The sequence below is a fragment of the Triticum urartu genome, chromosome 7A (genome assembly GCF_056163025.1).
Source record: "Triticum urartu cultivar PI428250 chromosome 7A, HENAU_Tu73, whole genome shotgun sequence".
NCBI lineage: Eukaryota > Viridiplantae > Streptophyta > Magnoliopsida > Poales > Poaceae > Triticum > Triticum urartu.
Genome location: NC_141879.1, coordinates 743,772,806 through 743,788,846, shown reverse-complemented (window position 1 = coordinate 743,788,846; position 16,041 = coordinate 743,772,806). Strand labels below are relative to the sequence as shown.

Genomic DNA, 16,041 nt, shown 5'->3' with positions numbered 1-16,041 from the left:
CTCTTTTTAGATGTTGCTGTCCATTGCTGTCAGCTGATTACAAAAATAGCCTGCCCAATTCTGCTATGCTCTGTTCTCCCCTCTTCGCCATCTGCCCCCCACGCTCCTCCGGTATCCAACCAACGTCCCTGCCAAGCTCATCCATGGCCCGGATGGCGCCCATTTTGTGCCGCAGCAATCTTCCAGGGGCCTGGAGGAGAGAAGAAGAATGGAGTTTGTGTCTGTCTGGATCGGAGGATTTTGAGCTGCGAGGGTGGAGAAATTAGGGGGAGGAAAGCGTCTTGGGACAGGGACGGATCCATTTAGAGGCGCGCTCCCTCTTTTGGCTGGGTTGGGAAAGCAGGGAGGGGAGGAGGGTGGTGGCCATTGAGGTGGTGGCCGTCGCCGCCCTTCCCTTGGCTCCCCGCCTTCCTCTTCCACCTCCTCTTGCTCCAATAATCATCCCATCTTCAGCAATCTTCATCAACAGGTAATCATCAATCAATCAATCCATCAATCCATCAATCGAGCAGCAGGTTGTCAGTTATTTATTGTGCTTAGTTCCAGCTCCTCAAGGACGCGCTCCCGATCTGATATACAGTAGATGGATTTTGTTCTTTCCTTTTTGTTCGTATGTGTTGATTCCGATGATTTGTTGCCTAGTAGTTGAAGAGGATCTTGGTGTGTCCACATGCTAATTTCCGTTTCCTGTGTCGGCCTGATTCGATCCTCAACTAAAATCGAGATAAATGGGGAAAGAATCCTTTTTTTTTGTTGCAAATGGAAAGAATCCTTGCAAATCAATCAATTAGCCCCCTAATCGCCGTTGAAAGGATCCAATTTTATCCCCACGTGCTGTACTGATACAAATTATTGATTCGCATTTCGTCGTCGTTGCTGTTGAAGGTCTGCGCAAGAAAGGGGATCCGTCCATGGCGGTGGTGCTGGACTCGTACGTGAAGCGGTGCGCGGCGGCGCTGGAGGAGTTCGCGGGGCAGGAGGCCTGCGGCGCGCTCGGCATCCGGGACAACGTGCGGGGCCTGCTGGGCACGCTGGCGCGCATCGACGCCGTCGTCTCCCACGAGGAGCGGCGCCGGGTGCTCAGCTCCCGGGTGGACGCCTGGGTGGTGCTGCTCAAGGACGTCATGTACGAGGTCGACGACGTGCTCGACGTCTGCGCCGCCGAGGGCGCCAAGATCCTCGCCGACGACCACCCGCCCGCCCCCAAGGTGCGCTGCGCCTTCATGTTCTCCTGCTTCCGCTACTCGGGCCCCCAGAAGTTCCACCACGAGATCGGCTTCACCATCCGGGACATCGACATCCGGCTCCGTGAGATCGAGGACGAGATGCCGCCGCTCCCCGCCGCCGGGGCGTCCCCGCGCCCCGGCGCCAGGAGGGATTGGTTCAATAGTGAAATGTCCAGGAGCTGCCACGACGACGTGGTGAAGCCTCGCGCCGCAGTGGGGACGCAGGTCCAGAAGTCTCTGGGCGGCCTCGTGCCGAGGTTGCTCAGGGAGGGCAAGAAGAAGGTGGACGTCTTCGCCATCGTCGGCGCCGTGGGGATAGGCAAGACCACGCTTGCCAGGGAGATATTCACCGATGAGAGGATGACTGAAAACTTCCCCATCTGCGTGTGGGTGAAGATGTCGAAGGATCTGTCCGAGGCAGCTTTCTTGAAGAAGATCATCGCCGGCGCCGGTGTAAATGCTGGGGACACAGAGAACAAGGAGGAGCTCCTCGGCCTCCTCAGCTCTGCTCTTTCAAAGAGGTTTCTCATCGTCTTGGATGACCTGGACAGCCCGGGCATATGGGACGATCTGCTGAAAGATCCACTGGGAGACGGCGTGGCAAGGGGCAGAATACTGATCACGACACGGGACGAGGAAGTGGCGGCAGGCTTGAAGGCAGTCGTCCACCGCGTCGACAAAATGGATGCAGAGAACAGCTGGGCGTTACTGCGCGAGCAGGTCTTCCTGGAATCCGCTTCAGAGGAGATCCAAGCACTGCAGGATGTCGGGATGAAGATCGCGGAGAAATGCGAGGGCCATCCTCTGGCTATCAAGGTCATCGCAGGTGTCCTGAGGTCGAGAGGCACGAGCAAGGATGAGTGGCAGATGGTCCTGAAAAGCGATGCTTGGTCCATGCGGCCGTTGCTTCAACAGGTGCCACAGGCTCTCTACTTGAGCTATGTTGATCTGCCTTCTGAACTCAAGGAGTGCTTCCTCCATTCCTCTCTGTACCCAGAAGACTGCCCCATTCGGCGCTTTGATCTCGTGCGGCACTGGATTGCCGAAGGCCTTGTCAAGCCCAGAGAGAACAAGGAACTGGAAGAGTCTGCTGAAGAGTACTATCTGGAGTTGATAGGCAGAAACTTGTTACAGCCTGATCCTGACAATCTTGACCAGTGCTGGATGACACATGATCTCCTACGCTCTCTGGCCCGCTTTCTGATAACAGATGAGAGTATCTTAATTGACGGTCAGGAGAGATCGAGCATGGGCTCGTTGTCCTCACTGTCAAAGCCTCGGCATCTTGCATTGTGTAACATGGAGAACAGCTTGGAGGATCCGATTTCAGTGAAGCAGCAGATGAGCCTAAGGTCACTGATGCTCTTCAACAGCCCGAATGTCAGAGTGATAGACAATCTTCTTCTCGAGTCAGCCACGTGCTTGCGTGTCTTGGACCTGAGCAACACAGCAATAGAGGCTCTCCCAAAATCCCTTGGCACCTTGCGACATCTGAGGTACCTCAATCTTGACGGGACTCAGCTCAGCGACCTACCCTCCTCCGTCGGCTTTCTCGTAAATTTGCAGACCTTGAGCCTTGAAGGCTGTCAAAGACTGCAGAAACTCCCTTGGTCCATCAGTGAATTGCAAGAGCTTAGATGCCTTTGCCTCGAGGGAACTTCCCTACGCTATGTACCGAAAGGTGTGGGTGAACTGAAGCATCTTAACCATCTATCTGGTCTGATCATTGGTCAGGACAACAATGATCCTGAGGGCTGTGACTTGATTCACCTTAGAGCCATGTCTGAATTGAGGTACCTTCAGATTGAGAGACTTGATAGGGCTACTTCCGGAGCTTCTGCACTCGCAAACAAGCCATTCCTGAAGGTTCTACACCTGTCTGAGCAAGCAGCATTAATTGAAGAAGAAGAGAATGAGGAAGAACAGGAGAACCAAGAGGGCGCAGAGAAAGAAGAAAAGGACAAACATGAAGTAAAAAGTGCTCAGTGGATTAGAGATGATTCAGCTAAAGTGAGTGAAAAGATATGGAATGAGCTCACCCCACCCAATAGCGTTGAGAAGCTGGTAATCAAGAACTACCAAGGTCGAAAGTTTCCAAACTGGATGGCGGGTCCCAAGCTAAACACCTCCTTCCCTGCCCTTGCCTTCCTTGATCTTGACAACTGCATGTCATGCACCACTCTGCCTGCTCTTGGCCGCCTGAAACAGCTCAAGTCCCTGGAAATCTCAAATGCAGACTCCATTGTCGCCATCGGTTCTGAATTCCTCGGCACCACTGTGATTTCACAAGCCATCTCGTTCCCCAAGCTTGAGGTTTTGAAGCTAAGAAACATGAAGAATCTGGAAGACTGGTCCTTAAGTGTGGAAGAGAGCCAGACATTGCTGCCTTGTCTTAAGTCACTGCACATACAGTTCTGCCCTAAACTCAAAGCTCTGCCAGAAGGTCTAAAGGACGCTGCTCTGTGTGACCTTCATGTCGAGGGTGCACATTGCCTTACAGAGATAAAGGACCTGCCAAAACTATCTGATGAACTCTATCTGAAAGATAACAGGGCGCTTCTGAGGATCTCCAACCTACCCGCACTCAAGTCACTCACCATCGATGACTGCGCGAAGCTGAAGCACGTGTCGGGCCTCGACATGCTGCAGCATCTCAGGCTTGTGTTCCCCCCATCCACGGAGACATACTATTTCGAGGAGTTGGTCATCTTCTGGAACATCGCATTCCCACGGTGGCTGGAGCTGCTGATCCGTTTGCAGGCCAATGGCCTGCGTCGATTCGAGCTGCAGTGTGCACTCCCTTTACTCAGGAGCTGCCTGGAGGGTGGGAAGAACTGGCACGTTGTGCAGCAGATCCCTGAGGTGCGCATCACAAGCACCGATGGCAAGAAGTACATAAGGTACAACAAGGCCCGTCGCATCTACGAGACAAATGCTCAGTGTGAAGAGAAGTCTACCTAAAAATCTTGGTATGCTCTCTTCTTTTCCACTTTTCAGTACTTGCCAAGTTGTCATCTTATCCTTAATCTCTCGAGTGATATGGTTTAATATATTTTAAGTACTTGCAGCTGTTTGGTAGACATGTTTCGGTCCGCCCGTCCCGACTGCTCCAAGAGATGTTGTGTTTTATACCAGGGACACGTCGTGTTGTTACTAGAAATGGTTTGATGAGGCCTGAGGAATGAGTACCGTATTTTTGGTGAATCAGACAGCAGATGGTCTTTCCCCCCCTTCCTCAGTACTGAACTTGGCTTAACTCCTTCACCAATACTCGATGTGTGATTCTTCTCCGTTTCCTGGTTCTGGCGATTTGTAAATTGTAAACATTGAGCTTGATGGATTTTGATGAGTGTAAAGTATTGCCACTTGTGTACATGGATTTGTTTTTTTCTTTTCATGTCAGAATGTTTTCTATCAAACATGTATATTTATGTAATTGGCAAACTTATGTGCGCAAATTTCATGATTATCCTGAAATTGGATACTCTCAATTTGTTTAATACCTTGAATGGAGATGGATGCTGCAATCTCTTGAAGTTTGTGTTCTGATTAATGAAAAAAAATTGCTTGTATATCTCTCTTTGATGCTATCGAGTTTTTGAAATAAAGAGCTCAGCTCAATGTATCTTTTTTTTCTTCATTTGATGCTCTGGAGTTTCCTTTCTGGTATTGAGATTGCAACAAGGTGATCCCTGGTCTTTTGCTTCATATCAGGTAGCAAGCAATTTGCTTTGCATCTTCTGAAATTTTAAGGAAGCTTAACCCAAGCTCCAAGAGAGAATATGCTTTCATTGCCTTTTGTGATCTTCTGAAAGTTCTTGGCCTAGTGTGGATGTCCAATGGCAAAAAGTTTACCTAATGCCTCACGTTTGGATGTCAAAACTGCTGGCAAAGGGATAAGAAATGGTGACAAGTCATGAGGAATCTTACAGTGTAATGATGTAATGCCGCCTTTCTTGCCTTGTGTGTTTCTTTGGAATAACTTCTCCCAGGCGTTGTGCTTTCTCCTTTCAGCTTAGCATCATCTACCTTGCATTTCCAGCCATGTCCAGAGAAAATAAATCTTTCTCCATGGAGGGAGGTTTTGTGCCCTCTCCTATAAATTGTTGTCCATCAGCACCCAGACAATCACAATCTTCTTAGCAACATTCCTTCGTAGTTTTGCTTCTCCCAAAATAGTTCTTTGATCTTCTCCACTCAGTTTATCAAGCCTGGTAGTCTCCCACCATGGCTTCCAATCTCAGCTTCAAGAGAATGGACAGCATCGCTGAAACCATGCCTGATGCGCTGCAACAAAGCCGGTACCAGATGAAGAGATGCTTCCAAAGGTACTAAAAGTTAATGTGTTCTTTATGGCATGCATTGCATCAAGAAATATTGCTGCTGTGGTCAGCTTTGTCATCCTGAAATCTGGGACAAAAAATGTTTCAGGTATGTATCGAAGGGCAGGAGGCTCTTGAAGAACCAGCAGCTCGTGGAGGAGCTGGAAAAATCACTAGATGACAAAGCTGAGAAGGAAAAGCTTGTTGAAGGCTTTCTCGGTTACATTATTTGTTCGACACAGGTTATTTTGCTTTACATTCCCCGATTCCCTTCTGCAACTAGAATCAAGTTTGAAGGAAGAAGCTTATCAGATTTGGAATCCTTTATGTTTGCAGGAAGCAGTAGTGCTACCGCCATTCGTTGCATTTGCTGTTAGAATGAATCCTGGCATCTGGGAATACGTCAAAGTTCATTCCGATGATCTGTCGGTCGAAGGAATTACACCATCAGAGTACCTGAAGTTCAAAGAGACCTTATATGATGAGAAATGGTATGTCTTACTCTTACCAAATATCATGTGATCTTTGACATGGATCAGAGAGCTAATTTAATGCTAGATTAGTAAAATCATGAATCTGAAAAATATGGTCTGTTCATGTGAATTTCAGGGCCAAGGATGACAATTCATTGGAAGTTGATTTTGGTGCTCTTGACCTCTCAACACCTCATCTGACGCTGCCCTCGTCCATAGGGAATGGGATGCAGTTTATCTCCAAATTCATGTCTTCAAAGCTGAATGAGAAGCCTGAAAGCATGAAGCCGTTGCTAGACTATTTGCTCACCCTGAATTACCGCGGCGAGGTAAAGAGTTCAGTCATCCATATCACAGAGACTATCAGAAGATCAGAAGTAACGGACTGATTGAACTTATATATCCTTATGAACATGCAGAAACTGATGGTCAACGACACGATCGACACGGTGGACAAGCTTCAGACAGCGCTGCTCCTTGCAGAAGTTTTTGTCAGCGGGCTGCCTAAATTCACACCATATTTGAAATTTGAACAGAGGTGATGTGCTGCCATATTAAGTAGACATATAATCCATGGTGCAGAAATATGCAACTATGCCTAACGTTTCTTCACGAATTGTGTTGCAGATTTCAGGAGTGGGGATTGGAGAAAGGATGGGGTGAGAATGCTGAAAGGTGCAAGGAGACTCTGAATTTCCTATCTGAAGTGCTCCAGGCACCAGATCCTATCAACACGGAGAAGTTCTTCAGCAGGGTCCCATCCATATTTAACATTGTCGTCTTCTCTATCCATGGTTACTTTGGCCAAGAGAAGGTTCTAGGATTGCCAGACACCGGCGGTCAGGTATGGATATTAGCAAATAATAGGAGATAATACTCTGATCAGGGTATCATATTCTGAAGGCATGGTTTTTCTGTGACAGGTTGTTTACATCCTGGACCAAGTCAGGTCCATGGAAGAGGAGCTGGTGCAGAGGATCAAGCAGCAGGGTTTGCACATAACACCAAAGATTCTTGTGGTAAAGCTATGATCCTAGCCATTCCTACATGACATTTCTAATGGTTACTATTGTGCTGCAGCTAAACTAATGGCTACTATTGTGCCGCAGCTTACAAGACTGATACCAGATTCCAAAGGCACAAAATGTAATGTGGAGCTCGAACCGGTTGAAAATACAAAATATTCACACATACTTCGTGTGCCGTTCAAGACTGAAGACGGGAAGGATTTGCGCCAGTGGGTTTCCCGGTTCGACATTTACCCTTACCTGGAGAGATATACTCAGGTTTGTCAGCTGTGAATTATTAACTATCAGCACTCTTGTGGTGAATGATCTTTTGTAAAGTTTTATCCCGACATGATCTCAGGAGGCTTCTACCAAAATCCTTGACATTCTAGAGGGCAAACCAGACTTGATCATTGGCAACTACACTGATGGAAACTTGGTGGCATCCCTCATGTCGAGCAAACTCGGAGTCACACAGGTGGGAAAATGTCTAATCAAATAGGATCCCTCATGATCTCTCTTACCACCAATCACAGTTGATATGACATCCCTAACTGGTTTTCCTGACAGGGAACAATTGCACATGCTCTCGAGAAGACGAAGTATGAGAACTCAGATGCTAAGTGGAGAGAGCTGGACCAAAAATACCACTTCTCCTGCCAATTTACTGCCGATATGATTGCCATGAACACTACTGACTTTATCATCACTAGCACATACCAAGAAATTGCTGGGAGGTCAGTAGACTGAATACTACTGTAACTTCAGTGCTCTAACAGCGCTCGAGTACTTGCACCTAGAAACTTCTAACATTGACATATTATACAGCAAAGAGAAGCCTGGTCAATATGAACACCACTACGCATTCACAATGCCCGGTCTTTGCCGTTTCTCCACGGGCATCAATGTCTTTGATCCGAAGTTCAACATTGCTGCACCTGGTGCCGATCAGTCCGTCTACTTCCCCTACACACAGAAGCAGAAGCGGCTGACAGGTTTACACCCACAGATTGAGGAGTTACTGTACAGCAAGGAGGATACAGACGAACACATGTAAGTCAAGTCCCTTAGGAACACACATACTTTTGTTTGATCAGACAAAGTTGCTAACTGTTGTAATGCTACCAAATTCAGAGGGTATCTGGCAGACAAAAATAAGCCAATCATTTTCTCGATGGCAAGGCTAGACAAGGTGAAGAACATCACTGGACTAGTGGAGTGGTATGGCCAGAACAAGAAGGTCAGGGACCTTGTGAACCTCGTCGTCGTTGCAGGCCTCCTGAATGCTGCACAGTCCAAGGACCGAGAAGAGATAGACGAGATCAACAAGATGCACAATTTGATCGACAAGTACCAGCTGAAAGGACAGATCCGGTGGATCAAGGCTCAGACTGACCGTGTCCGCAACGGCGAGCTGTACCGTTACATTGCAGATACAAAGGGTGCATTTGTTCAGGTATGCAATACTAACTGTTCGGGCATGAACGATATAGGGCTCCATCCTCTGAAATCTATGCTTCACAGTAACCAGCTATTACATAAAAGCCACAACCATGGCCTGACAATGCATATCTCTGGTTTCAGCCTGCACTCTATGAAGCATTTGGGCTAACAGTGATTGAGGCGATGAACTGCGGGCTGCCAACGTTCGCGACAAACCAGGGAGGGCCAGCGGAGATCATTGTCGATGGCGTCTCGGGTTTCCACATAAACCCGATGAATGGCAGGGAGGCTGGCACCAAGATTGCAGACTTCTTCCAGAAGTGCAAAGAAGACCCAAGCTACTGGAACAAGGTGTCCACTGCTGGACTTCAGCGCATCTACGAATGGTAGGCGCCCACTCTTGCCCAGCCTCATGAATGGCAGGCACCAATCTTGCTACCACCTGGTGCGAAAATCTAACTGTGTACTATTCATGATGGCAGCTACACATGGAAGATATACGCAACTAAAGTGCTGAACATGGGATCGATGTATAGCTTCTGGAGGACTCTGAACAAGGAGGAGAGAGCGGCCAAACAGCGGTACCTGCAGATGTTCTACAATCTTCAGTACAGGAACCTGGTGAGTTCATGATCCGTGGTGTATCTTCAGTACATAAACACATTCAGAGCAGGTCTGATCAAATGACCACATTGTCTTTTCTTTCATTCAGGTGAAGACTGTCCCTAGAATAGGGGAGCAGCCCCCGAGGACCACAGCCTCGACCTCGACCTCGACAGCAGGCGCTGCGGTGGTGCGTGACGAGATTGTAGTGAGGCCGAAAGAAAGGCAAGTGTGTGCGCTCTTATGAAATTTACTGAAGAGAGACCGGGAAGTGACTGATTGATTGACTGAACTGTTTGTTATTTGGGATTTTGGGGGGTGCTGCTGCTGCTGCAGAAAGCCACGGAATCGGATCCAGAGGTTAGTGTTTGGTTCTACCTCCCAGCAGTGAAAACAACGGTGATTGTGTTTATGGCTTTATGCTGATCTCTGGTTATGTTTTTTTGTGTGTGCTCAGGATGATGACCAGCCTACTCGGGCCGAAGCGGCGTGCTAACAAATGATCAGAACAGCTACATGATGAGCCATGACTGTGTTCTGAAGCAAAATGTTTGCTGCTCAGTTCGTTCTGTCAGTACCAGAGTGTGAAGTGATTGGTGTTGAGGATGGAAGATTCTTTTATTGTGTTGATTGTTGATAAATTGGAAACATGTAACAAAGATGAAATTGCCCATGGCAGCAAGCGTGTCTTCCTGACTGGAATTCAATATCTTGTAAGAACTTGCATGAGACTTGAAAGAGCTGTGTGCAATCTTTATCTGCTCCACATCAGAGGACACCAACTTACAGAATATGAAGATAATTGCTTCTGAAACATTTCTAACCATAGAAAAGTGGGCAATTAATTCTGAAACATTTCTAAGTGTAAAGAAGTGGAAACTGTTGTCGACTGCGCACTACATGCAAAGATATTCAGGGTGGCTGCTCCCTCTTAGGTTGTGGTCGTATGTTGGGTTTTAGGACTAGAGTCGATGGTGGAGGGACGTTATTGAAGTCGCTTTGATGAGATTAGCTTATCGCTCCATGGTGGGCACAAGCTGGGGTTGCTGATGCCGAATCTGTGTTGATCATGTAATACGTATAGAGGATGAATAGAAAATACAAGGGCCATGTCGGTAAATTTTGGTGAGATCAATTTGACACGAGACATGATTTACTCAGGACCATGCCCGCCAGCTGAATAACAGCTATATGTCATCCCTCATGATCTTATGGCCCTGTTTGATTCGGCTATGGATTTTTAAAAGCAGCTGTGAAAAATCTGTTATTAAAAAACAGCTGTGAAAAATTTGATGTGAAAAAGATGTAGGTCATTTGGCAAATCAGCTGATACAGCTTTTTCAGATTTTGGCCCGCGGCGGAATCAGATTTTGGAAAGCACGTCCTAAGCCGCTTCCGCTTTTGGTTCAGATTTTGGCAGTGGATTTCTGGAATCGAATTCTACTGGGTTCGCCCTTTGGTTCAGATTCTACTGCGCTGCAGTGGAATCCGTCGATAAAAGCTGAACCAAACAGGGCCTATATCCCCTCTAGCATATGGACCAACTAATCTCGGCGTCGGCGAGTATGGTGCATTGTGTTTCTCTTGGTAGAACTTGCTTTGTTTCACCATTGCCTCCGCTCATACTGTGTGAACCAGCTTGATGCAACAATAAAAATGGTGTTATTTGGTCTTAAAAAGAATGTTGTGTCTTTGAATGTTGTAATATTTGAAAAACAAACCCATTCATTTCTCGTTGCGAAGTCTACATTCATAAAATGAAAATTATATCATGGGAATGCACACACGCTTCTTTTCCAGCACGAATGTTGTAAAACTTTCAACTTGTTTCTCTCATATTTTAAGAAAACATATAAAAATGCTAGATCTTCGGCACTTCGCTGTAACGTCACATGCAATTCTACAATAAAATAGAAGTTCTTGATAAAATATGCTCAAAGAGGCTCAAATGATGACCACAGTTCACCAGTTTACCTTCTCAAGTCTTGATGCAAAATAGCTGTATCACATGTGCACCTACGACATGTTATCTAAAAGTATAACCATTTGTGCCATGACCAAAAACATAAAAAAATATGAGTTAACATTATCCTCTATTATTTACATATCACTTGTTTTTTCTTGTGAGGGATATAAATGATTATATTTTTAGATGAGAGATTTGCAAGTGCACAAAACATATGTACCAACCTATATACATGAGTTGCTTCACATTTTCATAAAAATCGAAAAGGTCACATAAGCAACCCTGGGTAAGGACGCAACTAGATTTTAATCCTCTCAGCTGTATCAGTCGGTTCACTAGTTTCTCAGGGTCATCTGTTTATTTTCTCTATCCAACGTAATAAAAATATTTTCAGGAGTAAAGATTTGTCCAACTTTTTTAAATGCATATCATGGATTTCACGTGGAAATGACTATTCCATAGTAGGAGTTTTCTATGACCAACACACATGCCGCATATTTGTCCTTATTGTCCAATGCTACTAGTGCATAAAGTAATGTCCTTGGTAGGCAATGGTAAAAAAGGTATCGTGAATAAGAAGAGGAGAGTGATCGTTGAGAGGTTCACATGATACTGAAGAGTACAAACCAATTCACTCGTAGGGGGAGCTGTGAGGGCTAGGGGGGCCAATGCCCCCCCCCCCCCCCCCCCCCAAACACAATCAAAGTCTCACTACAAGGCATTGTTTTTATTATTTAATTTAGTTCGTTTCATTTATGGAAATGTGAACAACATCTTAAGGTAGTTATTACCACGCTGTCCATGGGGGTGATGATCAATTGATCATGATGCATGTCTGAGAGGTAGCCGCCAATAAGCGTGAAGAGGCTGACGATGCCAACAAAACCATTGCTGATGTTCATTGCCTTGTCATATGGCATATTCATTTCCGGGAGGTGACCAAATAGTGTAAGAAAGATGGTACTCATGAATATCCTCTTGATCATCTGATATGACCAAGTCAATAATTGGCATTAATAATCTGGTACTTGTTCAAGTCGTCAGTGATGCTTCTGTTATACCAAAACAGTCTGATGATGAATATGTGCGGAAGTATATTGGCGTTGATAAAAAGTACAATGAAAAAAGATTGCAAATTTAGCTGAAGTTGCATGCATCCATTATATGGAATTAATAGAGATGCACTTGCATAAGAAAGAGAAAAATAAGATGCTGAGCATCATGCATTACGTGAGAAGAGGAGCGTACAATCAAAGTCCCTCACAAACATGAACATGATCAATCTTTCTTTTGGTTGATACGTCTAGAATAAGTTCAAGTTTTAGATGTACAAATAAAGGATATTTCTTTTCTTGATATTTATCACAGAATCCTAGTCTACTAGTACTTCTCACGTCCGAGGCCACCGGAGCTAGACATGCACGTCAGAAGGTTTCGATGGTGGATATTACTTTCCTTGAGAGATAGCGGACGGGGGCCACCAAAGAAATTATCTTTACTTACTTTTGGTATTTATTCTGTAGTGATTATCTGCTAAAATAAAGCACGTAATTAAGTTTGCTTCCTTAGTTGTTTGGATGAGATTTTTTTTGAATATAGTACAGACGCAAGCGCTCATGTACACGCGCATACACTCACCCCTATGAACGAACGGGGATGTATCTGGTGCACTGGTAGCTCGTTGCACATTTAAAAATGTTTGAAAAAATCCGAAAAAATCTAGTGCATTGACACAACATCAATGTACTTTGTCACAAAAATTTAAATCAATATTTAAAACATTGCTCGAGATAAAAAATATCAAATTTGACACTGAATAGTACATAACAAAAGTTGGGCTTCAGTTTTGGCCCATTAGCACACTGAGGTCAAATTTGTCATTTTTGTATCTTAAGCATTGTTTTGAATTTTGATTTGAATTTTTGTGACAAGATAGATTGATGTTGTGTCGATGCACTAATTTTTTTCGATTTTTTTGAATATTTTTGAATATGCAACGGGGTCTGGTGCACCGTAGCACCAATTGCCTTGGTGCACCAGATACGTTCCCATGAACGAACACATGCACAGGCTCAAAAGTGTTGAGGGAGAAAAAACGACCCCCCCCCGGCCCCCGCATCGTCCACCTGGGCGACTCGGGTGGCGATTAGGGTTTCCCCCGCACCGCCACCCCCTTCCCTCGCTCTCCACTCGCCGCCACCTGAGGATCTCGCCGGGCTTTATCCCGCGGACGCTCGGGAAGGTGGCGGTGAGGCTTCTGACGCTCCGTTCCTGGCGGAGGTTCCCGGATCTGTGGCGGCAACCCTTCTTGGCGAGGCAACGACATCCTCCTCGGCTGGAGCTGGTTGCGGGTGATTCTAGCCGGCGTGCTCGACCACGCGGGTGGTGAGCCGCCGACGGGGGTTGGCTATGGCGCGGAGTTCCCCCTCCTTGCCGGATCTGAGGTCTGGCTCCCTCCAATTTGACTTCCTCTGCACCCAGTCTCCAGTCTCTAGTGTCATGTGCGCCGGATCTGGAGCTGGTGTGTGCTCGGTGGTGAGGTCTAGGACTGCGGGAAACCGTTGGTTGGCATGTCTGGCCCGGCGGCAACGACGCCATAGGCGCCATTCTTCCTCCTTGGAGGTGCAGCCGAAGGTCCTCCGCTCCCCATCCTCGTCCCCCCTCTCGGGTGAAAGCCCAAAATCCGGCTAGGATTGGGCGGCAACGGCGCGTCTCGTGTCGTGCTCCTCCTTGGAGGTGCTGCCTGGGGAGGGATCGTGTTCGGGTGAGGTGGGTCAAAGGTTGGAGCTTTGGGTGGCTCTGGTTGTTTGGTGGCGGCGGTTCCGTCAGGATTTGCATGGCTGGCATTGTCTCCGTTCCCCTCATGGGTGGAGCCCACTGGTTGCGGCGTGTTTGTCACAAGGCTGGCGTGCCGCGCCTTCGATCCGGCGGTAGGGGATAGGGTTTCCCTTCCCAGCAATAGCAACACGTCCCGGTTGTGGGCTCCTGGTTCTCTGCTTCAACGGCCGACGGGCCTTACTCCTCGACGTTCTTCGGTCCTCCTTGATGTCCTTGCTGGCTTTTCTTCAGCAGCTACTCCCGGTGGCTTTCCTGTAGCTTACTGGTGTCCTAAGTTGCGGCAGTATGTTGGATGTTGTGTGCTCATTGGCCATGGGGTTGTGCTCTGTGGTTGCTCCAGGTCTCGAGGTCGGCACCTCTTCTGCTCTAGGATGAGCGCTTCTCAGGTCCGCTGGTTCGACGCCTTTCGATCCAAGGCGAGAGGGAAGGGTCCCTTTGCGGCATGAGAGGAGGAAGATGCTTAGATCTCTGCATCCTGGGCGTCAGCCCAGTTCATGCCCACACTCTATTTTAGCAGGTCCTCATCCTGCTTGCTGGTCGCTACCCTCGGTACCAGTTTGTTGTGGTCTTCAGCTAGTGTAAGCAATGGGCTTCGTTTTATTTTTCTTTCGTGCTTGTGCGCCGCTTGAGTTGTAAGCTCCCTATAATGCTCCCTTGTATTGTTGGGCCGATGTGGTCTGTTGTGTTCTGTAATTCCTGGCCGGTTGATAACACATGCACACCATGCCCCTATGAGAACCTCCGAAAGACTGAGCCAACATATCATTAAAGTCACCGTATGCACCTCGTCGTCGATGGAAACGTCTCTTCCCACCAGTGGCGGACCCACCATTGGGGCGAGCTAGGGCGGCCGGCGGCGGATGATCGACCCCCACCTATACATCTTCTTCGGCAAGCGTCAGATCTCATGTGAGCTAGCGGCGGCGCTGTTTTCTGTTTTGGTGTGGCTGCCTGACCCTGCAACGAAGGGGTACGTGAGTGCTTTGAGGGAGAAAGAGATTTGGGCTGGTGGACTGGGCTGCATTTACTAGTGACTACAGCCTAAGGGCATCTCCAGCCGTTGGCCCCCCCAGGACGCATAAAAATCGCCCCTGGGGGCGAGCCGGCGATACACTCGGCGCTGGGGGCGGTTTTGCGCCCAGTCGTCGCCCCCAGGCGCCGAAATTGGCCCACTTTGCAGCCCAATTTCGGCGAATAAACGGCCCATATGGGCGAGAATAGGCCCATATTCGGCGTGGTTTCGCCGTGTATCGGCGTTCAATTATCAACACAATTATTTCTTATCACATATTTCATCACAGAAAAATCAAATACTTCAACAAAATAGTACAACAACAAATAGTTCAATACAAATTATATAGTTCAACAAATAAAAACTCATATTTCATCACACGGCGTCCCCCTTGAGCCTCCATAGGTGCTCAATCAGATCTTTCTGCAGTTGATGATGCACCTGTGGGTCTCGGATCTCCTGACGCATACTGAGATAGGCAGTCCAAGTTGACGGTAGCTGGTGATCAACTTCGGCTAGAGGACCCTGCCTGTAGTATGGTTCAGTGTCAAACACTGGGTCTTGTTGCTCGCTCTCGATGATCATGTTGTGCAAGATGACACAGCAAGTCATGATCTCCCACATTTGATCTTTCGACCAGGTCTGAGTGGGGTACCGAACAACAGCGAATCGAGATTGGAGCACACCAAATGCCCGCTCGACATCCTTCCGGCAAGCCTCCTGAACTTTCGCAAACCAGGCGTTCTTGCCTCCTGGCACAGGGTTTGAGATGGTCTTCACAAATGTCGACCATCTCGGATAGATGCCATCTGCTAGGTAGTACCCCTTGTTGTATTGGTGCCCATTGATCTCGAAGTTCACCGGAGGAGAATGGCCCTCAACGAGCTTGGCAAAAATAGGAGAGCACTGCAACACGTTGATGTCATTGTGAGTTCCTGGCATACCAAAGAAGGAGTGCCAAATCCAGAGGTCCTGTGTGGCTACCGCCTCAAGCACCACACTACAACCGCCTTTGGCGCCTTTGTACATCCCCTGCCAACCAAATGGGCAGTTCTTCCATTTCCAATGCATGCAGTCGATGCTTCCAAGCATCCCAGGAAATCCTCTTGCTGCATTCTGGGCTAGGATCCGAGCAGCGTCTTCCGCATTGG

The 16,041-nt window shown here is 47.6% G+C and overlaps 2 protein-coding genes across 3 annotated transcripts; both read left to right on the top strand.

Moving 5' to 3' along the window:
- The first annotated feature begins 265 nt into the window (after positions 1 to 265).
- Positions 266 to 4,753, top strand: LOC125517998 (putative disease resistance protein At3g14460). 2 transcript variants are annotated; one of them, XM_048682962.2, is made up of 3 exons: positions 266 to 469; positions 886 to 4,195; positions 4,286 to 4,753. In XM_048682962.2, exon 2 carries the CDS (start codon positions 912 to 914, stop codon positions 4,185 to 4,187), a length of 3,276 nt encoding a protein of 1,091 aa, XP_048538919.1. In that variant the 5' UTR covers positions 266 to 469; positions 886 to 911; the 3' UTR covers positions 4,188 to 4,195; positions 4,286 to 4,753. The 2 variants fall into 2 exon arrangements, with proteins under 2 accessions (XP_048538919.1, XP_048538918.1); XM_048682961.2 differs by having other exon boundaries at positions 270 to 469; positions 4,295 to 4,753.
- A 152-nt stretch (positions 4,754 to 4,905) lies between these two features.
- On the top strand, positions 4,906 to 9,840 carry LOC125518000 (sucrose synthase 7). The gene is made up of 17 exons (XM_048682963.2): positions 4,906 to 5,554; positions 5,658 to 5,790; positions 5,885 to 6,039; positions 6,158 to 6,350; positions 6,441 to 6,559; positions 6,649 to 6,865; positions 6,945 to 7,040; positions 7,131 to 7,307; positions 7,390 to 7,506; positions 7,599 to 7,765; positions 7,857 to 8,081; positions 8,163 to 8,484; positions 8,613 to 8,857; positions 8,954 to 9,092; positions 9,184 to 9,299; positions 9,411 to 9,434; positions 9,532 to 9,840. Exons 1-17 carry the CDS (start codon positions 5,454 to 5,456, stop codon positions 9,575 to 9,577), a joined length of 2,592 nt encoding a protein of 863 aa, XP_048538920.2. The 5' UTR covers positions 4,906 to 5,453; the 3' UTR covers positions 9,578 to 9,840.
- The last annotated feature ends 6,201 nt before the right edge of the window (positions 9,841 to 16,041 follow it).